The sequence below is a fragment of the Oreochromis niloticus genome, unplaced genomic scaffold (genome assembly GCF_001858045.2).
Source record: "Oreochromis niloticus isolate F11D_XX unplaced genomic scaffold, O_niloticus_UMD_NMBU tig00006735_pilon, whole genome shotgun sequence".
Lineage (NCBI taxonomy): Eukaryota > Metazoa > Chordata > Actinopteri > Cichliformes > Cichlidae > Oreochromis > Oreochromis niloticus.
In genome coordinates, this window is record NW_020328146.1 from 53,084 (window position 1) to 76,820 (window position 23,737).

The 23,737-nt window shown below is 39.1% G+C and overlaps 2 protein-coding genes across 2 annotated transcripts; one reads left to right on the forward strand and one right to left on the reverse strand.

Annotated features, from left to right (window-relative positions):
• Positions 1-182: 182 nt before the first annotated feature.
• LOC109200355 (uncharacterized) lies at positions 183-4,808 on the reverse strand. Its single transcript, XM_025904756.1, has 11 exons — positions 4,621-4,808; positions 4,058-4,112; positions 3,480-3,788; positions 3,219-3,393; positions 3,009-3,107; positions 2,762-2,907; positions 2,601-2,625; positions 1,951-1,997; positions 1,650-1,831; positions 1,067-1,291; positions 183-969 (listed from the first exon to the last, which is right to left on the reverse strand). The coding sequence occupies exons 3-11, from the start codon at positions 3,776-3,778 to the stop codon at positions 572-574; spliced, it is 1,596 nt and encodes a 531-aa protein (XP_025760541.1). The 5' UTR covers positions 3,779-3,788; positions 4,058-4,112; positions 4,621-4,808; the 3' UTR covers positions 183-571.
• A 2,098-nt stretch (positions 4,809-6,906) lies between these two features.
• Positions 6,907-21,208, forward strand: LOC102079431 (regulator of telomere elongation helicase 1). Its single transcript, XM_025904757.1, has 23 exons — positions 6,907-7,022; positions 7,153-7,283; positions 8,549-8,738; positions 10,322-10,415; positions 10,931-11,012; positions 12,318-12,378; positions 12,931-13,006; positions 14,027-14,111; positions 14,286-14,351; positions 15,062-15,218; positions 15,514-15,552; positions 15,638-15,710; positions 16,650-16,747; positions 16,876-16,931; positions 17,174-17,245; positions 17,400-17,413; positions 17,444-17,481; positions 17,670-17,802; positions 18,168-18,281; positions 18,835-18,875; positions 19,380-19,465; positions 20,666-20,743; positions 20,918-21,208. Exons 2-23 carry the CDS (start codon positions 7,182-7,184, stop codon positions 21,191-21,193), a joined length of 2,031 nt encoding a protein of 676 aa, XP_025760542.1. The 5' UTR covers positions 6,907-7,022; positions 7,153-7,181; the 3' UTR covers positions 21,194-21,208.
• Positions 21,209-23,737: the final 2,529 nt, after the last annotated feature.

The window sequence follows — 23,737 nt, forward strand, 5'->3', positions numbered from 1 at the left end:
ATAGTTAATCTTTCAAATGACAAGAGATAATGCCTAGATATCTCACCTCATCTGTCATCTGTGTATTACATATTGACTGCATGAGACACTCATGTAGAGCTAGTATGTCACACTTATTATTATTATTATTATTATTATTATTATTCATCTGTAAACCTGACGTGTTTCATAATCGCCTTGGCTATGTTAATCATCATGCTCTTCAGGAGTCGTCATGACATGGGGAACACAGATGAGAAATTAAAATGGAGTCACAGGGGAAGCAAAACAAGACACCTGAACATGGAAACACAAGACTTTGACAATAAAACACGAAACGGTGAACCTATATAATACAATATGAAGCAGAGTGAAGTTTGGAAACATGACACTTTTTATTTCAATACGTAAATTAAAGCAAAACAAAACAAAACAAACCCTCAAACCACATTTAAATGACTGGCAATACAATGTAAAAACAGCTGTTTGTTTTTTTTTTTAAAACAAATTACTGCCATCTCCGGGAAGATTAAAATCACTGCATAAAAAAACCCAAGCAAAGAGAAGAGGAAAAGAACAGATAAAATCAAAGTCAGCTGTCCAGCCACTCCAAGTCTTCCCCTTCACCACCATAAGATTTCCGAGTTACTCCGTAGTCCCATAAAAGCTCCTCACCAACTGTGATGTCCTTCAAGGCGATGAAAAGTATTGTCTCCTGAGGTCCTGCAGGGAAGTTCATTGTAAACTTCTGGGGCTTGATGTTGGGATTTTTCCGGGAATGGTTCATTCGCCTTCCATAGGTTTCAATGTCGGGATGACAGGCACAGGGGAATGCAGTGGCATCGATGCACATACCTCGGTCACACTCGTCCCTGAAGAAGAACAGATACCCCGACTGGGGCCTCCGTTTCCCTTCTGCTTCACTGATGTATGTCCCGTGGTAATCGCACACGATATCCCCTTTGTGGAAAGGCATAAGTGCGATCACACCTGTAAGTTGAAAGAGACCATCGGTCATGACAGGGCTCTTAGAAACGTTCACTTGCAATTTAAAGACCGTGTAGTTTAAATGATGTGTGCATTTTACCTTTGCCCTTCCGTTCCCCGAAGTCTTGCAAAGCCAGGCCCTTCCACTTCTGCTCTGCAATCGAAGACATGAGGGACTCGTTGTCTTGTATACTGGGCTGCGGAGCAACCCAGGCCTGCAAGATGGCATTGACAGTGGGCTTGTTGGTGTGCCATTTCTCCTTGTCCAAAGCCATCTGCACACGTGCAGGCTGAGGTGGGTTACCTCTTCTGCCAACTGACTGACCTAAACGAAGTGGTCACAAAGCGAGGTACAAGAAATAATGCAAGTGATTATTGCGGCTTAAAAATGAAAAATCAACCATATGCATTTTAGTCAATCACATATTTGTACCTTAAAATATTCCTTATATTTATAATTGAGCTATCTGTGTATATTTTGGTGTATAACACTGAGTGGGTTGTACTTACATGTATTGTATTATTTAATTAGTTCAGTCTGTTACTGCTATTGTGTCTACACAAGTGTAACCCACATAATTTTCTTGGAGATTATTGAAGTATTTTCATTCTGAAATACATGCAAAACAAACAAAGCAATTCAACAGAAGAGGCTCCATTAACATGACATGCCCAGGCCTTACCGAGAATGTACCCAACTCTTTTCTTCAGCTGAATATCCCTCCATTTCTTGTAGTGGTGTCTGTGCTGTGGAAAGCCAGCCTGTACACACTGCCGTTTGGATGGTGGCTCTCCATTCAGGGTGACCGGGAAGGCCTGGAGGAAGGCATCCCATTCTTGGAGTGGGCGGTGCGTAGATGATGTGCTACACGAAAGGTGTAGAGGAGGGGATGGATCAAATCCATCAAAAGTTTTTAAATGTGGAAACTTGTAACACAGGTTGACTTGTGGTAGTGTGTGATATTTAAAAAAAAAAAAGTGTACCTGGCCTGTCCTGGTGTCTGTAGTCCTCCTACTGAGCTTGATGCTGACTCAGCCATAGCAAAAAAATCAAATCAAAATCAAATCACCTTTATTGTCACATCACATGTGCAGGTACACTGGTACAGTACATGCGAGTGAAATTCTTGTGTGCAAGCTTCACAAGCAACAGAGTTGTGCAAAATACAATAACGTGCAACAAGCAAAATATAAAAATGGTTAATCTAAAAAGTAATAAATATATGTACCATATATAAAGGTATATACATTACTGAATGTGTGTACTAAATATGTTTTTCTACGTGTGTGTGTGTGTGTGTGTGTGTGTGTGTGTGTGTGTGTGAGTGTGTATATACATGTTTTACAAATGAAATAGAGTAAACAATAAAATAAGATATATAAAATATAAAATATACAGAGGTAGGTATGTGCAAAACAGTGGCATTAATGTACAGTATGGAGTGCATAATGTTGAAGTTCCAGTAGTGAGGGTGAGGTGTCTATGACGTGTTCAGCAGTCTGATGGCCTGGTGGAAAAAGCTGTCTCTCAGTCTGCTGGTACGGGACCGGATGCTGCAGAACCTCCTTCCTGATGGAAGTAGTCTGAAGAGTTTATGGCTGGGGTGACTGGAGTCCTTGATGATCCTCCCCGCATCCTCAGGTTCAGTGCTCAGGTATCTGTGGTTTTTAATGCATGTACATGAATTAGAGAGCCAAGAGAGATGAAAAAGCCGAAGTACAAGGTTTTCTCTGTCAGATCAAAGAAACAAATCTTTCTTAATATGCTGTTGATCCATTTATGTCCAGCACTCACCTCGCTCTCAGGCGTTTTACATCTAATGATGGGTTGGACAGTGGGACCCCACATTCTCCTAGGAAGAACTTGCCCCTGTCATCGCTGCCAGCAACTTGATTTTGCAAGGACACTGCACGGATGTTCCTAAAATAGCAGTCCAACAACTCCAGAGAATAAAGGAATCAATGTTAAATATCTCATAAAATCAATTCACAAGGTACCTATAGAGTAAGAAGACAGTCGATGCCGAGAATGAATGACTTACTTGTTCTTCCTGGCTGGTTATCATCAAGTTACCACTGAATGCTGTGGAACTCAGCTCAGCACCATCAGTTACTGCTTTCCGCGCCATCCACTCCTCTACCTGTGTATGTGTGTGTGGGGGGAAAAAAGGTGTTGGAGCTTAAAGAAATACAGACTTACATCAGCTGTAATTTCACTTATCGTGCACTTTTATTGTTGGCGGCGCACTTACAGAAAGTTGTTGAACAGCATTTGCTGTCAGTCCATGCTGTAAAATCAGGATGGCCTCGCAGTACTGTCTGAAGGTAGTCATTGCAAATGTGGGGATGGAATCACCGCCTGAAAGTCTTGCATGGAAATAGTCGATGTCCTTCATGGCCACGGCAAGAATTTTCTTCTTATCAGGCCTATTGCAAATGTGACAGAGGTAAGACATTATTGAAAGTGTGTATGTGTCATCCAATATGTGGAAGTGGCAATAAGGTCATCATACCTCGCTGTTGGCACGACTGTCGGGCATGCTTGGGGACTGTTCGTGATGAGAAATCCACGTGATTGAAGGCGAGTGCAGAGTTTAATGCAAGCTTCTTCATCCTTGCAGTACTCCTGGAGCTCTGTGAAGTTCCAGACTCTACCTTCATTACCAAACAGCTTCTGTGAGTCAATGGCTCTGGAAGCTTCTTCCTCACGTTCCTGTGGTGTGCAGTCTTTCAGGCAAACTTTTCTCAGGTGTGTTTGAATGCAATTTTGAGGCTTTTTGCAAAGCAGGCAATACACAAAATTTGTCTCCATCTTGTTTACACTGTAAATACAAAGAGTGAGAGGCAGAGAGTGAGTGAGAAAAACTCTGCATATCAATTTAGTATATTTTGACAGTATGAGAAAACAAACAAACAACAACAAGAATACATCCACACAGAAACTTTGCTTCCATCCCCCCCTCCCCCCTAAAAAAAAATAAAACTTCAAGAAAAAAGTTTTAAAAAAAGTTTTAAAGTTTAAAAATGAGGAGAATGGCACATGCAAGTTTTACATGTTCAACCACTTAAAAGCCCAACAAACAGTACTTACATTAAAACTGAACAGTTGTCTTCTGTTCTCGTCCTTCTCTCTCTCAGTCAGTGTCCTGCGGAAACACAGTGGCAAATAACCACAGCATAACACAAGTTGGCTACTTTTATATCTTTGTAGCTGTATGCTACCCCACCCCCTTTTGCCTACTTAATGACAAAACAAAAGGCCCAGTTTTACCACCTACTGAACAACCCACTGAACGACTCACTGAACGACGCATTGACCCAAACAGTGAACTGAATTTGTTGGTGAAAACTGTTTTTCATGTTAATTTAGGAGCTGTTAAAACTAACTGGTCCGTTCTCCCAAAGTTTATTTTGTTCTTCTCGACATAGAGTTTTCAGTGGGAGAATTTTTCCATTGTGACTTTTAATAGTAAAGTAACGGGGCTGTGGGTGCACACAACAGGACAGTTGGAGAAAAAATAAACACACAAACAAAAGAAAAGAAGAGATCCACCATGTATCTGTCAAAAATCACCTTCTTCCTTTCAGGCCATATGCCTTAACTAGCTGTCAGCTTTCCAAATCGACATCTCTAAATGCTCTCATCACACTCACCAAAGATGAGCTTTCATTTTGTGATGGTGGCCAAAGTGCCCTTTTCTTGAGGCATTTTTTTAAAATGTGTGTGTCCATGTGGAGTCCTCTCTGTGCCCTCAACAATAGCTGTGTGAGGCTGCTACCGGCAGTGATTCCCTCAGCAGCTGGATCAAAAAGAGCACATGTAAGAACAACACATGTCCCAGTTGTTCCATTGTGTAGTGATTCAAGTATAAAAACAATGCTTTCATGTCACTTAGTTTAGTATGTCTGGTTCACAACTCATTCACGCTGGGAAACAGACAGTGAGAAACTGGTGAATGTCTCCCAGGAGACGGAAGCTCACACAGGAAGACTTGACCCCAGACTGGGGGAGATTCACACAGGTGATAGAGAGTTTTTCTGTTTAGAGCCAAGGTGTGAACTGCAACTGTAAAAGCCTTTTGTTCTGTGACTGTGAATAAAAGGGACCGGAACTGTTCATTGTCAGTATGTCTGTGAAGGTTCTCAGTCATTGAGGTCATTGTAGTCAAAGGAATTTGCAAAGAAAAGCATCTGGACTTCTTTAAGTTGCTTGAAGACGTTTCACCTCTCATCCGAGAAGCTTCTTCAGTTCTAAGGTCAAATGTCCCAGATTTAAACCCAGTGTGAGTATCCCCCCAAGCAGGGACAAAGGACCCCCTGGTGATCCTCTAATCACATGCGCCAAGGTGTGAAAGCAGGTGTGGGACCTAATCAGCCAGGGTTTCGGGTGAGCTCATTGTGAAACCTGGCCCCACCTTGTCATGTGAATTCCTGAGTTCAGATGGCCCAGGATGTGAGTGGGCGTTAAGGCGTCTGGGGAGGGAACTCAAAACTGGATTATAGATGGCAGACAGTTGGTGTCGTAAACCACCGCCTCTGTTAAAAGATGGTCACTCACAGTGGACAGGGGTTGTGTCCCAATTCAGAGACCGCACGCTTGAAGTAAAGATGCTTTAATCACATGAGTCACACATGTGTCCACTGGACCATCTGGAACTCTTCTTGTTTAGCACTCGTAATAACACAAACACTAAATCCTCCTTCTCTTGTGCTGTTTTGTAGCAGTGTGTACACCTGAGACTGTCACCTGTCTGTCTGTCCTGCACTCTCTCTCTGTTTCTTTCTCTCTGATTGTGGAATAAAAGTATGAACATGTATTTATAAGTTACACTTGTGTTTGAATCCTGCAGCTTATCACATATTTGATTTCCATGTGTGACAACTGTCCAGAGTGAGGACAGACTGAGGGACCCACTGCTGCACATCATCTGTGAGGCTTTGCACCCTGATGATCCACCAGGACAAACTCAGCAGTGTGTGAGGAAGAGGAGGAGGAAGAGCCAGCAGCAGCTGGCAGATGGAGAGAATAGACAGACTGTTCCCTGTTTGTGAAGGACTGCTAGGAAAGTTTAACATAACTAGTTGTCTGTCCTGAATCAGTCTTATCAGGTAATGTTCAAATAATGTTATCATCCCAGTGTTTTCAGTGTGGGAGAAAGTACACAGGGCCTTCAAGTTACACACTATGAAAGGCAGCAACAAGTTTAATATTCAGAAACCTAAAGTATGTATCAGCAGCAGAATGGAGCTAAAAATAAATGTTTGTTTCAGTTCTATGAAGCTTTGAGTATTTTGGATTAGTAGCACTGCTGTGTTTGTTGCATCATATTGCTGTAATTGTTTATATGCTTTATATATTCTGAGGTAAGTTGATCTTTAGTGTTACATCATATTCTATAAGGATGTTATGTGTTTGTAGACTTTCTGCCCAGTTTGACCCATTTAGCAGAAGTCAGCCTGTTTAAGCCTCTGAGATCTATTCTGTATGACTTAAAGCAGTTATGACATGGTCTGATTTTCTCACCCAATAAAGGAATATTTCATATATCAGTCTGATCTTCATTCTATCAGAAACAGTTATCACAGCTTGTACATTTTCTTTTTACACATATATGTAAGCATTGAGCCAAATTTAGTAATGCCAACATATTGAAAGAACAATGTTTGTCTCTTATATATAATACATCTACATATACACTGTCAGAGATACTTGTCTTTGAGTGAAGATTTAAGGTGATAGGAAATATAAATAACTGCTACTTGCATCTTTGACCCAGAGTTCAAGGTCATATACATATATATATATGTATAGTTCAAAATGTATTCTAAACCCTTTTTCCCTTTTTTTTTTTTACTCACTTTATGTGTATTCCACGATGTTATTTCTCTCTCCTACGGTGTCTGTTACAATTACTTAGGCAGGACCAATTATGCAAAGTATGCGATCACGTTATCTCGCGACTTCTAGGACAGCCAATAGTGATCGTCCTTACTTGGACGTTGACAAAACCATTTGGAACTGCTTTCTACTAATCGTAAACGAGCCGATGCTGAAAGTAATTGGGTTTTGGTTTTGTTTGTTTTTTTACTAAAGTTGACTCATTTATCCGGGTCGAAAAGTGGGAGTGACTGTGACTGCAGAGCTGGAAGAAATATCTCTCTATTTTAAACAACTATTTCGTCTAGGCTGCTGCCGACTGACGCCAGACGACAGGATGCCTTCACTGACTCTTAGGGGAGTGACTGTGAATTTCCCTTTTTCTCCATACGAATCTCAGAAGGCATACATGAACAAAGTAATCGAATGTCTTCAGGAGGTAAGTATCGACTGTGATGTGTATGTCCGTTGATGGAAATAAGCTGTAAAGGGGCAAAATACCGAGTAGCCATGGCTATTGGGCTTTGGAGTTGACGTCAGCGCAGCGCCATGTTAGCAGGCCACGAATCAAAACAAACACTGTGGTGGACAGAAGTTTTGCAACGTACCATACTTAAAAGCAGCTCAAAAGAGCTGATGCTTTCCCTCCTTCGGCCCTTTTTTTGGTCTGCTAAAATGGCACCTCGCCAGTCACACCCCCTCCCGTGACATCACGCTCCAAAGCCCCATGAGGCCACCATGCTTACCATTTGCCAAACGGCAAGTCATCTGACGTCTGCTTGTCCAAAATGTGGCTTCACAGAATATAATGATGATGATGATGGGAAAAAAACATATGACAAAAGAGGCTTCACGTTATTGACCTGTCCTTAGAATTTCTGTAGAGTTTCTATGTAACACATAGCACTCTGCTGACTAGTCTTAGGTTTACCCTGCCTCTTGACAACTGACAAACAGCTCAAATACCCCCGATGTTTAATCAAGAACTGATTTTAACAGTTCTTGATTACAGAAGAAAAGTAATTAAAGAAAGAAAGTAATTTTTAAAAGACATTTTAAATCTGTCTTTTCATGTGTATGAATGATTACAATGTTTTTGAATCATAACATATTTACTCTGGCAGTGAAAGCTTAATGAACCTGAACCATCCTTATGTTAGGCTGCTGAGTACACAACCACATGTTTAGTGCAAAAATTGACTTAGGGTGTTTTTGCACTAAACATGTGGTTGTGTACTCTCTCTGATAGACTTTTTTTGTATTTCTCACCACACTACACATCTGGCCAAAGGTCAGTTTATGCAATTGCAAGGCGTATATCCACATATTCATCCACAAGTCACAAGAATTTCTACTTCTAGAGTGCTGGTCAGAATTTGATCAAACTTGCACACAATTGTCACCTAATGGATCTTGACGCACATGTTGCTGTTTTATTTATTTAGTTATTTTTCACCTCACCTTTTAACTGATTTGTGCAGATATCTGCCCTTTTCTGAACCTGATCTGCTAGGGATTTCTTTCTGCTAAAAGGAAGATCTTCCTCCACAATACCAAATGTTTGCTCATAAAAGCATAGTCTAATACATGGAAGTCTCTAATATTTTAATGTTGGTACCATCAGAATTTGGGTTTTTGGGTTTTCTCAGATTTTTAAAAAAAAAAATTATTTCATGTATAACTTTACCTGTCTGTTTATTTCAGAAAGTCAATGGGGTTCTGGAGAGCCCCACAGGCACAGGTAAGACTTTGTGCCTGCTGTGCGCCACCCTGGCCTGGAGGGAGAACTTCAAGGACACCATGTCTACCTGTATGATGCCAGAGACGCTGGGCCAGGAGATGTTTCCAAACACACCTCTGTCTTCCTGGGGGACAGCTCACGGTGACAAACCAAGTATGTTTGTATCATCTGCAAATCAAGAGTCATTTTTAATTTTACTGGTCAAAGAAGAATAACAGATACATACATACATACATACATACATACACAAAAATGCAAAGGATATAAGCTACAAAGACATGCTGTGTGCTTACATTGCTATGCAAAAGAAAATGAGCTAGCACGGATTATATTATATTTTGATAAATGGTAAATTGACTGCTTCTTCTATAGTGCTTTTCTACTCTTTTTGAGCACTCAAACCACTTTATATTTTGTTAGGAAAATAGGATTTAACGATTTACTCAAACATGTAATGTTTCCAACCATACATGGAAATATTCTACATATTTCAAAACAGCATTTGTACTACTCTAACAAGGTTGGAAGTCAATATTTGGTAGGATGTCCTTCTTCTTCAACATAGTCTGAAGTCCTAGGCAACATTTGTTGTGATTCCTTTAACCAGTCTTAAGTAATAGTTCCTTCAGATTTTCAAAGCATGTTCTAAAGCTCTTCTTTGGATGTTTGCTACTCTTTGTTCCATCCCCTGTTAAGATGGGTTGGGAATGGGTTAAACCACATGTTTTTTAGATGGTATTGAATACTGGATCAACATCTGTATTCACAATTCCACCAGTTCTGACAAAATTCCCAACACCACTTTTTGAAATAGTCCTAAGCTATAAAGCCTTGATTTTGTTTTACAGATGACTGTACACACTTATGTTGTACTTCTGTCCTGACATCCTCCATACATAGTGACAATAATTTAAACCCGAACTTTGATATTTTGATTCGTCAGACCTGTTCTTTGTATTGTTCTCCTTCACCCATGTGTGCAGACATTTGGATGAAGCACACAAAGAAACTTCTCTAAGATAATGGTTTTCCCAATCTCTTCTTTACTCTGACTTTCATGCTTTATCCATCATTTATAGAGCCCACTTAACTGATTGTTGGTGTCTCTAACACTCTCTTCCACTGGTACAGTGGTGCTCCAGAACTGGTATATGTAGGTGTCCTCTGTCACATAAAACTTAAATAACAGTGCAGCTTTAATAGCATCATAAGAGTCAGACTGGTACCCAGCATAGGCCTCAAGGGCTTTGTCATCCCCATGTTTCAGCTATGCATTCAAATCATACAAAGAATGTGTGAGTTGTAGGAGGCCGCTCAGCTTGGTGTTCAGTGGCTCTTTGAGGTGGTAGCACAGCTAATAATAATAAAAATAATAATAATAATGGATTGCATTTATATAGCTGTACAATTCCACTATTCATTCACTCTCACATTCACACACTGGTGGAGGCACAGCTGCCCTGATACAGAAGTTTAGAATATGCATCATGTTGCAACTTTGGCATATTTATGGCTCAGCTGTTTAATCTGTTCAAACTGTATTGTCTCTGTTCTTTTGGATCATTGCATACATTCTCCAATTTCTTCAAAGACAGATTTGCGCATACACACTGTTAGTAAATCAGGCCCAATATCCCAGAAGTTTGACTTGATGGTATACTATGTTAAAAAGTGTTCAATTAAGTTTTTTTTAGCAACGTATAAAGCCCTAATTGTCTTTTCTTATTGTTGTCAAGCCTACTACACTGATGTCCCCAAGATCATATACGCAACGAGGACACATTCTCAGCTTACACAGGTTATTAATGAGTTAAAGAACACTTCATACAGGTAAGCATTTCTAACTTTTTGATCATGCGTCAGTGTCTGAATGACAGCTATTCACAATATAAAACAACATTTCTAATAGGTTTTGTGATCATGGTGTAATGAGGACACCAACCCCCTACTGTTAGTATTTACTAGGGAGATACAAATTTTAATTACCAGGTTTACAGTATACATTTTAGTATAGCTGAATTTGATCTTGGAATGGTACAATAGCTACCGTTTTTGGGTTTTTTTGTTGTGTAATGAGTTCAGTTTCACAAAAATACACTCAGGCCTGATAACTGAAACCTAATAACAGAACATATCTGACAAAGTTTAACAGGCTAAAAGATCTCAAAAAGCAACACATTATACCACAATATAAGTCACAATTAACCAAATACTACTGGGGCTTTAAATGGTTATTACATAAGCTATAATCATTTTGAAGTCTTACTGACTGCAGCACCTTTTGTCTGTTCTGGTTTTGTTGGCTATTTATGGTAAACCTGTTCTCCATGTCTCTTTCGATTCAGCCCAAAGGTGTGTGTGCTGGGCTCAAGAGAGCAGTTGTGTATTAATCAGGACGTCATGTGTCAGAAGAGCAACCACGTCAAAGTAAGTTATAAAGGCAAGTGCGATAGAGTTATAAATGGGATGTTTTAACTGCTATGTCTAATGAATTGTCTTAATAACAAAACAGTGCATTTCTTCAAGCTCACTGCTGAAAAAAAAGGACAAAAATCTACTTCGAGTTTGACTACATTTAGAAAGAACAAAAATCAGTTGTGCCAACTGTACTCTATTGGACTTCCGCTCGGAATAGTAACTTCACTCTTGTTCTGGTCAACTGCCTAAAACAGTAGCATTACAAAAATCAGTTCTCCACCTGCTGCAGGTTCTGGTTGGTGTGGGCCTTCAGTGTGCATTAGATCTCAGGAACACAAGCACTACTATCGCCCGCTCTGCTTCAAGACAGTGGAGTTTTATTATATCTGAGAGCAAGATGAGATCCTCATTTTTGTCGAAGCAGCTCAATGAAACCAACGGCCACCACATCAGCCCCTTTACATGAATTCCAAATCCTGCTCCTCACATACAAGGTCTTACTTACAAGTAGAATGGGAGGCAGAGCCTTCAGTTTTCAGGCCCCTCTTTTGTGGAACCAGCTTCCAGTTTGGATTCAGGAGACAGATCAGGCTTAAAATCTTCCTCTTTTCTAAAGCGTATAGTGAGGGCTGGATCAGGTGACCCTGAATCCTCCCTTAGTTATGCTGCAATAGTTGTAGACTGCTTTTACATTTTAAATATTTACAACATTACATCATGCCAATTTTCTAATTTTGGTGGGCTCAGGCCATTTGCTAGTAGTTGTCTTTCTACTGCGTGCCAATCGTGCCTCTACCAACTTGTTATACTTGCTCAGTGTCAAAGAGGGAAACCTATCCAGGGTAAATTTTCGCAGAGTTTAAATGACGCTACTCTTCCACATTGAAATGAGCCATTTGAGGTGGTTTGGGCATCTTACAAGACCTCACCAGCATGTCAAAAAATAGTTATTTTATCTGCCGCAAGAGTCTCTCAACCGTGTTTTTCACGTAACAGTCACATGAAGATTCACCTTCCAAGGCCTCCCCCCGCAGGCCCTCTCACTCCCAAAGGTCAGAGACGGGTCTCTTCTTCTCCAGTGTTTAATGGTGCCTGGGTGTGCCAGTCTACATCTAACTTGCAATACCTAACTGTGTGTGGAATAAAGCATAAAAGACATATGTGACGCTATCCTTTCTAATTAATATGTCTGTGTGTGTACTATTAAAAATGAGCCAATGAGCTAGCTGGTGGAAAAAAAATGATAAGTAAGAGGTTATGGGTAGATAGTTTGTGATTTTAGTCTTATTGTGGAATCAATTTTTTGTTTTCCAGGTTCATATGTGCAGAGGAAAAGTTTCCACCGGGTCATGTGTCTACTACAAAAAAGTTGAAGGTAATGGTCTAACAGAGTGACTATATCTGTGTAGCATAATAATCTAGAAAAGCATGTAATTTACCTTCTTTGTTTGTGTTGTACAGACCTCAAGTACTACTGTGAGGAAGTTTGAAGTCCAGGAATGTCCAAAATGTGGATATTAATGAAATGTCTACTGCCTGCTTTTAGTGGCTGTCAAAATTTGAATGAAAATTGTTATGTTGAGAATGTGGTCCATGCATTTGTTACTTCGAGAATAGTGAATTATAATAACTTATTAGGATGCTGTTTTATAACTTATATAAAAATCGCCCATTTGATAGAAACAGGAAACTTGACACGTGTCATTTTTATACATCTCTCTGTAAATTTTTATCTGCACATACAAATTTGGTTTCTTCTGTATATAGGACTACTTGTGTTTATATCTGTCTTGCTATAAGAGCTGTGTAACCATCCCAAATTTGTAATTTGTGGGATTTTAAAGGTCTATTCTATTCCATCAGTGATTTATAGCAATTTATCTTATAAATACTCAATCTTAAGCTTGATCTTCTTTTTTTCTTCTAGAAAAGAGCACTGATAGAGACTTTGTTAGTTCTATCCTTGATGTGGAGGATTTGGTCCAATTTGGCAACAAGCAGAGGTTTGTAATTGATGTGTTCTTTTTTTTGTAAATGTCTGTTTCACTAATAAGTTTGTGTTCTGCACTTTCTTACTTTGGTAAGAAATAATCATTGGTAGCATTGGCAGGTGGGTATGTCTCTGTGTGACACCAAAGTATTGTCTTAATAGAAGCTAATGAATCAAATAGTATTTTCTTAATCAGTCACTTTATCAGTATTATCCTCTTTACTTCAGTATAAGATGCTATTTAGTGTTGTCCAGCAAGACCCTTTAAAACTGTTGCCAGTGTGAAACCCCTGTAGGTAATCTATAGATGGGTCACAACTTAAAGTTAAGCTGAACTCTTGATCGGAACAGTCAGGTGACCCAATAAATATGTTACAGAATAGAGGCATTTCATTAGAGTGGGTGGGTCTGCTTATCCACTTTAGTTAGGGGTACTGCAAGAACAAGACTTCCAAGGGCTCCACTGTAGAATACTGGATTACCTTTGCAAATCAGGAAAATTGCATATTTACCAATAATTAAAATTCTGTTACAAAAAAAATGATACTGTTGTTTAGTTACTAAATACTAATGGATCGCAAGTAAATTAAACTATGTAATGAATGAGTGGTTGGCGGGGAAACTGTAGTGTATAGTTCATGAACATTTAGACAATTATGAAATCTTTGTAATTTTCACTCTGCATACCATTACAGTGAATTCTCAAAGTCAGCAATATAAATGTCATTTAAGTGTAGACTTGCAAAATGAATGGGGCTTAACAGATATTTGGTGTTAACCGTTTAGGAATTTCAGCCATTTTTAATGCATCGTCCTCTATTTTTAGCAATTTAAAGTAGCTGGATAACTGACTGATAGATAGTTTCATGGCCAGGTAAGGACTGGTCTGTCATCATTTCATGACAAATTAAGCAGATCAAAGATCTAGAGTTGATCAAAGTGTTGAATTTTCATTTTTTAACAGCAATCAGGATGGGTCTGTTTTTGCATGAAGTTCATGTATTTGATTTCGGATTTGCACATTTTTTCACAGAGTCTGTCCTTACTACCTCTCCCGTTCACTGAAACAAGAAGCAGATGTCATTTTTATGCCATACAACTACCTGCTAGATCCAAAGGTGAGCTCAGCCATCCATCCCCATTACATCTGAGGATGATATATGTGACCATAATTGAGCATCAACAGAGAGTTTAGTGTTATGATTGGCACTGTCATTTCCAATTTCCATGAATGCTAATATTCGACTGCTGCTCTCTCGCTCTCTCGCTCTCTCCATCTTTCCATTCCACAGAGCCGTAAGGTGCACAGTATCGACCTGAATGGAGCTGTGGTTATCTTTGACGAGGCTCACAATGTGGTATGGTTATATCTTTCCTTTGTCAAATGTATTCACTAAATAAACTAAATTAAAGCTTCGAAGACCAGAAGTGACCCACTACTAAGGGTTTCAAATTCATTTTAACTTGCAGGCCACATAGATCCTAAATAAAGACCGCTGGGCTGCTCAAACCATAAGCACATATTAAAACCAATGCTTCCAGATTTTCCTTTCGTTTTAGTGTAGAGAAACAAGTACATGCCAAAATTCACATTTAATGAACTATCCTTTTGCAAGCCAGATATTTTTTTTGTGAAGCTATGCTGTTCAATGCATTTTTTCTATTACATCCCATGTCATTACTGTGCATTACAAATGATTGATAACAGTAGATCTGCAGTTTCACAAAATGTTCAGTGTACAGTATTTAAACATGAACAATGTGAACAATGAAATGTACTCTTGGGCATACTAAAGTACTACTGTCATCATCATGCCATAATAGTTGAAGTGAAATGTATTAAATTTTTCAGTTACTTGTGCTTTACAAACAATTTGTAATAAATAACACACAATGTGGTTCCATCAATGTTATTTACAGGCTGATACATATTCCACTTTCACATGAACAAAACATTTGCAGACCTTTCAATTTGGGGTAGCAATGTTTATATTAGATTAGATTAGATAAAACTTTATTAATCCCTCGGGTGGGTTCCTCCTGGAATTTTTACTCCTTTTATTTGCAGGAAAAGACATGTGAAGACTCAACATCATTTGATCTCACTCCCTACGATGTAGCCTCAGCCATTGACGCTGTGGACAGGCTGCTTGTGGAGCAGTCTAAAGAAATCAGCCACAGAGGCTCTGTGAATGTAGACTTTAGTGTAGACACCTCCAGTTCTGGTAAGGAAACATACTTGTCTCAATTTCTCAGGTTATATACATGTTTCTAAAAGAGTTTTCCATGGAATATATAGCATGTATAGTTGTGTATAAATTTCATGGTATTTTGGGCTACTTGTATTCTTGTATAAGTTTGGATTTACTTCTACCTTTTAAGTCTTCACTAACTTTATTAGCCTTAGTTTAGCCTTGGCCTTATTAAATTATTAATAGTAATAATTTTTTGTTGTTTTGTAAAGCAAGTAAAGGATGGTCAGCTGCACGTCTTTTGATATTTTCTTTTTTTTTGTTTTAGGTTTAAAATTAGGCGTCTCCACCATTGCAAAAATCAAACGTAAGTATTTATTAAAGTATTGCACAGTCAGTCGTCCTGTTGGTTTGTGACAAGAGTTTTTAAAACTTATTTTCTGCTTTAACAGAGATACTACTGGATCTGGAAGCTGCCATTCATGCCTATGATCCAAGTGATCAAGGCATTACCAAACCTGGAATGTAGGTGACAGCATGGTAGAACAAATATGTGACCAGTGCTACTCCATCTGACCAAGCTTTTAAAATAAGAGCATATCAACTGCCCATTAATAAACTGATTGTAGAGTTAATCAAAAATCACAAGTGACACACGACTTCACACGTTGACCCTTACCTTACTTGTCTCCTCCTACTATATACTATATGTATCAAACAAAAGTGACCTGAAGAAACACACCTGATTACCTGATTGTAACTACTGTCATATTATACATTGGTTCATATATATAATAATCATATATATATTTGCATAATGACTGAAACCAGCCCATTGAAGGAAAAAAGGGCTTGGAGGTCAGTTCCTTAATCTTAATTATGCAAATTCTCATGACCATTGATAAACAACCGCTGACCAAAACCCACTGATCAATGACCATGAGTACCATTCACAGAGAGTTGGGGAATGGCTGCAATCACAGCATTGTAAGATGGTGAAAGACGTACCCTTAGGCCCCCTCCTCGATTCACAGATGGTCTTTCCCTTTTCATGTAAATGGGCTCCTTGACTCTGCGCTCAAACCAGCGTTCCTCCCTACAATCACCTTTTGGTGATTGTAAAATGCTTGTCTTTACTGTTGCTGTGAAGTATTGATGTTTTAGAAATCATAAAAAACATCCATATTTGCAATAATCTTCTGTAGCTGTAGCCAATTTTTGTGACAGTCATTTAAAGAAAACCAAATATTTGTAATGTTGAAGAGAAGCAACAAGTCTGTGCTTTTCAAATCATATGTTAAAAAACACCAACAACAAGAATAAAGTGTGGTCATAGAATGTCTCTGTAGTTAGTACCTTGACCCTAGTGCGGGTTCTCACTTAAAGCTGCTGAGACAATGATTCTTAATCTTAACTGTTATAATAAACCTAGTAAGCACTGCATGTCTCTCTGTTGTGTCCTAGCTTCATCTATGAGGTGTTCGAAAAAGCTAATCTGACGTTCAGCAGCAAGACAGCAGTCTTTGAAGCTCTGGAGCACATCATTGGATACCTGGCACAACGTAGGGCATCATATTTTGGCTTAGACACATTATCACGTCATTTATCATTTGTAACATTGGCTGGTTTTATTATACAGATCAGTGCAACTAATTAACAAATGACCTGTTTGATGCATGTCTCTCCTCAGAGCCAGGAATATTTCTCAATACTAGTGGACTCCAGAAGCTTTCTGATATCATACAGGTACACATTGTATGGCTATTAAAGAAATTGGTCAATAGTAATCTTTTTTGTGGTGGGGTGGGGGGGTCTTTGATTTTTGAAAACTAATATGCATTGTTCCCATATTATTTGTGTGGCCTACCAGATTTGATTGAGGACATTCAATAAAATTATAGAATTCCATTACTCTTCGTTGTATAAAGAGTAGCTATTTAATCACCTTGTGGCATGTTTGAATGTTCCCCTTTGTTTTGTTATTTTAGCTGGTATTTTGTGGTGAACCATCAGAAAAGGAGAAACAACACCAGATGGAAACCAACACGGCTCATTTTAAGGTGTGTTCATTAAGTCAATGAAATAATAGTAAGTAACATATCTTTGCCACATGTGAGTGAAAAGTAACTGAAACTATCACTATTGTTCCGGTATCTTAAATAATAATAAAAAAAAAAAAACTAATTATGAGCTTTTGTCATCTGTTCGGCTCAGGTTCATATCCATTGAGACACCAGCATTCACTCAAAAAAACCTAGTGTTGATATGTGGGCTTCAGGTTCATCCAAAAAGCAAGGTAACGGTGCACAACCTGATGCATTGTTGTGTTACGTGGATCCACATTGACAGAATGAATTTTAGTAATACCATTTATATATTTCTGCTAGAGTGTGAACCCTGTTAAAAGTTATAGATTCAATTGTTATTAGTGTATGAAAGATTCGTACTACAGGTAAATGTGATGTGTTTCTCTGGAAATTGCAGGAAATATTCTGAGTTACTGGTGCTTCTCTCCGGCCTTCAGTATGCAAGATCTGGTGAATCAAGGCATTCGCTGCATCATTCTGACAAGTGGTACCCTATCGCCCCTGTCTTCTTTCACATCTGAGATGAGAATGTAAGTTAGCTGTCACTCTGACTGCACTGCTGCACAATTAAATTTTTCCCACACCAGCTTGAGTAGCAACTAATTTAAAAAAAAAAAAAAAAAAAGCAATCACATTTCTACCTGTTTAGTCTGAACATTGAACAGAAGAATTAAACCCTTTCTACAGTGAACTGCTATTTGATGTAGAAACTGTTCACTATCTCATAATTTAAATCTTCTGTTCATTATTTGATTTTTCTAGCAATTGAACGATGCTCAACATGAAAGTTAATGATTCATTTTATAGCCAGGCGAACTGGTTTGACATGGTCTATGAATAAATAAGAATGATTCTAAAATTTGATCACAGTGAGTTTCTGCTGCTCCTCTTACAGAGAATTCCCAGTATGTCTGGAGAACAGCTATGTGATTGAGCGCGACCAGATCTTTATGGGCGTCATTGCACAAGGCCCAGATGGAGTGCCCTTAAGTTCAACGTTTGATCGAAGGTCAGTATTCTTTTTTTAGCATATAATTACTTTCTAACAGGTCACTTTGGAAATTTGCAGTTCTTTGAAATGAAATATGTTTTGCCATATGCCTAAATACAAATTAAGGTGCATGGCAAAACTTATAATTTGCTCATTTATTGGCTAGTTTTTCTGACTTCTGGAGTCAATTATCGTTGTGTAACCATATTTTTTTCTCATCTTTTGATTTATTATAAATTCAAGTAAAATCCTTTTATGTGTATGTAAGACTTTAGTTAATTTTTATATAATACTAATTCAAGAAAACAGTCTTTTCAATGCACTTTGTATTGCAAGATAAATATTAGAAAGAACACCCCACCAATCATACTGTTTTATATTCTGCACTCCAGATGGATTGAGTGCGTTAAAATATTAATTGTGTTAATTGTGAGGACTGCCTTAACGCGTTTAAGCCTGTTAACGCCAGATTAACGTGTGAACGCTGACAGCACTAATATATACCTACATTGGTTCTGACTTTGAAGTTTTTACTTGATTGCTAAACTCAAACTTTAAATTTCTGTGACAGGTTTGTTCCTGAAAACATGGCATCTTTAGGCAACACTGTTGGTAAGATCACAATATACAGTATTGAAATTGTTTGGTTTTGCTGTTTCTAAGGAGATTTTTTTTTTCTTACTGACATCAGCAACACTGTTAATTTAATGCTCTGTTCTTCATGGTTATTTCATATTGCTTATTATCTTTTTCATTAAGTGATGACGTACCTGACCCCTGTTTCCGGGCCCAAACTACTCAGCATTTATTGAGGCTGTTGTGTTTTTAACACGTTTTAAGGCTTTTATCTTGTTCTATTCAATCTCAGCAAGCCCATTTAAGAAAAAAAAGTTAGCGTCCATCCTTCAGCTGTATGTTGTAATGTTTTTTTTAGAAATCTCTCGATCAGAACATGGCGTATTATGTTTAGGTGGAAACTAGTGAGCTAACTCTCTGCTACCTTTTAACTCTGTTAAATTTCATAAATTCTATTTTCACAGATGCCTGGATTTTAAACTTAATTGTTACCTTGGTTTTGATTCTGATACACCTTTGTAACCTGTGTTCTTTCCTCAGCCAACCTGAGTCGTCTGGTTCCTCATGGACTCTTAGTATTTTTCCCTTCCTTTCCTTCAATGGAAAAAGCACTGGAATTCTGGAGGGTAAGTGGAATTCAGCAGAATCACCTGTGGAAAACCATAAGGGTTTGGGGGCCGGGGGGGGGGGGGGGTTAGCTTTTCTAGTCACTTTTATGTTTATGTTTTGCTTTCTCTTCCTCCATGAATTATATTTTGTATTGTCTAGCAAATTAGAAATAAATTTAATGGAAATTTAATATACAGACAACTCTGCTATTGTTTCCAGTGGATGATGGGCCATGCAGACGAGCTTTTGCAACGGTCGTATAAGGATCGAATGGCCCGGAGCAATGGGCCAGACACCCTTCTCAAAGTCGACTTTGAGAAGTTTTGTGGACTTCTAACTATACCCTTACATTCACGTGGTCTGTCCAGCATTCTCCCTGGTAACCCTGTCCCGGGTAGTGGGAACTGTTCCTTTGATGTTCTATTACCAGGGGCCTTTTAAATCGCTCTTTGTGTGGCCCCTCAACCAGGACCAGTTTGCCATGGGTGGCCCTACCACGGGGCAAATAGCCCCCTCACAATTTAGCCTCTGGGATACCTGGGACATACAAACCCCTCCACCACGATAAGCTGGTGGGGCGGGGAGCCATCAGGGTGCATAAGGGTACAGTGTGCATATTTTAAAAAATAGCATGTAAAGATATCAAAATATAAATGTCCATCCATCCATTCGCTTCCGCTTATCCTTTTCAGGGTCGCGGGGGGCACTGGAGCCTATCCCAGCTGTCATAGGGCGAGAGGCGGGGTACACCCTGGACAGGTCGCCAGTCTGTCGCAGGGCCAACACACAAGGACAGACAACCATTCACACTCACATTCACACCTAGTGACAATTTGGATTATCCAATTAACCTATCCCCTCAAACTGCATGTCTTTGGATGGTGGGAGGAAGCCGGAGTACCCGGAGGGAACCCACGCAAACACGGGGAGAACATGCAAACTCCACACAGAAAGACCCCGGCCTGATGGTGGAATTGAACTCAGGACCTTCTTGCTGTGCGGCAACAGTGCTAACCACCGTGCCACCGTGAATGTAATAATTAAAAGTAAAAAGCCTTTTAACCTGTATGAACTAATTTCTGTCTTTCTTTCTTTCTTTCTTTCTTTCTTTCTTCCTTCTTAAATGAGGTACTCCGCAGTCAATTTAATCATTTATAACAATCTAAGATGTTACTGTATAAAGTAATTTCCTGCGTGTGTATATGTGTTATCGCCAGGCTAACGGACATGCAAACCGCATTGAGAAGTTAAAGCCCATGTTTGTTGAACCTACAGAGAAGGGCACCTTTAATGAAGTTAGTATTTATTTATTTTTTAGGTGTCTTATCACTCGGCTGTAAACCCCTCTTTAAACATTTCACATCTAAAGAAATTTCCTAAGCTTTGGTTATAAAGCTTAGGATAACTTTATATAGTTATAAAAATCTAAAGCCTTGAAAGAAATTGAGCTTCTTTCTGTCTATTCCTAGGTCATTGATGGTTATTACACCAAAGTCAATGATCCCCGATCCAAAGGAGGAGCCTTCTTTGGTGTGTGTCGAGGGAAGGTGAGGAGGCTGTCCATGGACTCTGCAAAAGTCCTACAATGTTTTCTGTTGTCATGTTTCAGCTCCAACTTTTGCTGTATAGTGTGGGTATACAGTTGCGATCAGAAGTTTACATACAATCATCATGATCATGAATGTTCGTACAAATCATCCATCTGTACCATACTTGATAGTTGGTGCAGTGTTGTTAGGTGTTAAGTCCTCACTTTTACTCGTCCAAACACACCTTGTAATTGTGGACAACAACTCGGTCATTGTTTTTCTTGGTCCAAAAAACTGTTCTCCAGAAATCATTTGGCTTATCTATGTGGGCACCTGCAAATGTTGTAGTTGTTCATATCCTAGGGGACCTTCAGAGCATGGTAAAGTAGTGAGTCATTTGAATATCTTGTATGTAATTGTTTGAACTAATGATCTTGGAATTGCAGTTCAGAATGGTTCCAAGAGACCTTCCCAATTTACATAAACTGAGTTCCTTGGACTTTCATGTTGTTCTGAGTATTTGTCAATCCACACAGATCCCTTTTATGCTTGCAAAGAGAAACTTCCAGCTGTAATACATCACAATCACTGATGAGTTTAACGGCCTTGACCTCATCAATTTAAAAGACAAAGACCTTATGAAAGATTTAAGTGGATGTATGTTAATATTTGAGTTTATTATATGCCTTTGACCCCGTACGATTAATATAAAATCTCAATTAATTTAAAGTAGTGCATCCAATAATGTTCAAGTCATAATAGATGAAGGCTGTAAAACCATAGCAACCTGGAAAAAGAGCAGTTGAAAGAAATCATTAGAAGCTACTTGGACTTCCGCTATGGTTCGCTGCTGAGCAGTCGCGTGGCAGAGCCACTCCTAACTTTCAAGGAGTTAACTACTAATTTAATCGAATCTACATCAAATTCTAACTTTACTGGAAGTGCCAAATCCGAAAAAATATATACGATGCCTCCCAAAACTACGAAGCAGCACTCAAAACAGCAAAAGCCTAGCCTGGTTCAAGATCCGGAACAACAAGCTAGCGAGATGACGGAAGATGAGCTAACTACGGATGCTAATGCTAGCGAAGTTGTCCCGACATCCGTACTTCAGTCAATGCAAGTAGACTTTGGGTAGTGATGGCCAAATGAAGCTTTCTGAAGCACTGAAGCTTGTATTGAAAAACGGTTCATTACTTGAAGCTTTTCAACACAGTCCTCTCCGGTGACATCTGGTGGCGAAAATTATGAAGAGCAGCTTGAATCTGCAAAATAAAACGAACTGCTTAATTATCACTGCTCACTCCAGAGTGGAGTTCTCTCTGATATTGGGCCAAAGTTGTGTTGCTTTGAACATGTAAATGTTATTTTTTTTCCTCGATTGGGGGGCTGAAAAAATTGTAATGCTTATTTGCTTAATACATTTTGATCAATAAACTTTCCTTATGTAAACATGCACCATGGTGTGGCCTTTCTTTGATTATGACTTCTTGATGTTGGTAAATAAAATAGATGCAAAATACATATAATAACATACAACACATTATGGCGCATGCCTCTGCTGTGAGGTCCTGCCTCCAGGTACTTCGCTATCTGTCACCATCAACACACTCCACATATCCCGTGAATGATTCACTTCCTTATATCCATTTGAATCAGGTACCAAAGCAGTTACGTGCGTAATGAAGCTTCGGACGTCACTGGTCATGTGACTTTTGCCAAACGAAGCAAGCCTCGACACAGTGCTTCTGAACCAGTGTGTTGTTTTTTTCGACACACGCTCCGAAGCGTCAGCTTCACGCGGGCCATCACTAACTTTGGGAAAAGATTTGATATTGTGCTTGCCAAAATCAAAGCCGCAAGATGTGATATACAACTTCTGGCAAACCGTGTCGCACTGGCAGAAGACAGAATTGGAACAAACGAATACCTTTAATAAATTAAAGCTACGAATACCGCTTTGGAAACAAAGTTGGAGACACTAACACGCAAGGTAGAAGAGCTGGAGAATAACAGCCGAAGAAATAATATTCGTTTGGTGGGTCTCCCTGAAGGAGAAGAGGGCACAGATATGTGTGAATTCCTAACTAAGTGGATCCCAGAGGTGCTTGGGATTCAATCTTTTCCAGAACCCATAATGTTTGAGCGAGCCCACAGAATCGGGAGACCCCGGGATGTTTCAAAGTCAACAGTAAATCCAACACGGCCCCGCGAGGTGTTAATGAAGTTTTTAAAATCTGCTGATAAGGTTCGGGTTCTAAGAATCGCCAGGCAAAAGGGCAGCGTACTTTACGAGGGCAAGAGAGTCATGTTTTTTCCAGATTTCTCAATGGAGCTCCGTAAACAACGAAGGTTGTTTGACCCAGTAAAAAACCAGCTGTTAACACTTCGCATCCCGGACCTCCGTTTTGGCATTATCTACCCAGCAAGGATGCTGATAACCTTTCAAGGGGACTGACATATTTTTGTTAATCCATCTGAGGCAAGTTCATATGTACAACAGCTCAAGCCAAATGGACAAGAGAATGTTACGACCTGAAAGGCAAATGCTTACTCACCGGTAAAGCTTCTGTTGTCATGATTGTAATGTTGGATAATTTCATTTCAGGCCATATAGTTAGTGAATAACAAATATACTTTGAGCATAGAAGTGTCATGGCCTGATTTAGTTCTTTTTCGTTGTGGTGGCAATTTACTGTTATTATTTTATAATATCTGACCATCCATTCTTAGTTAACTCTTCTATTTTATTAGTTTTAT

Coding starts and splice junctions, on each gene's coding strand:
- LOC109200355 (XM_025904756.1), bottom strand. CDS start 3,778: ATGGAGACAAATTTTGTGTATTGCCTGCTTTGCAAAAAGCCTCAAAAT. Junction 3,394..3,479: donor ACAGTCGTGCCAACAGCGAG/GTATGATGACCT, acceptor CATTTGCAATAG/GCCTGATAAGAAGAAAATTC. Junction 970..1,066: donor CGGGGAACGGAAGGGCAAAG/GTAAAATGCACA, acceptor TTCAACTTACAG/GTGTGATCGCACTTATGCCT.
- LOC102079431 (XM_025904757.1), top strand. CDS start 7,182: ATGCCTTCACTGACTCTTAGGGGAGTGACTGTGAATTTCCCTTTTTCT. Junction 15,553..15,637: donor CACCATTGCAAAAATCAAAC/GTAAGTATTTAT, acceptor CTGCTTTAACAG/AGATACTACTGGATCTGGAA. Junction 15,711..16,649: donor GGCATTACCAAACCTGGAAT/GTAGGTGACAGC, acceptor GTTGTGTCCTAG/CTTCATCTATGAGGTGTTCG.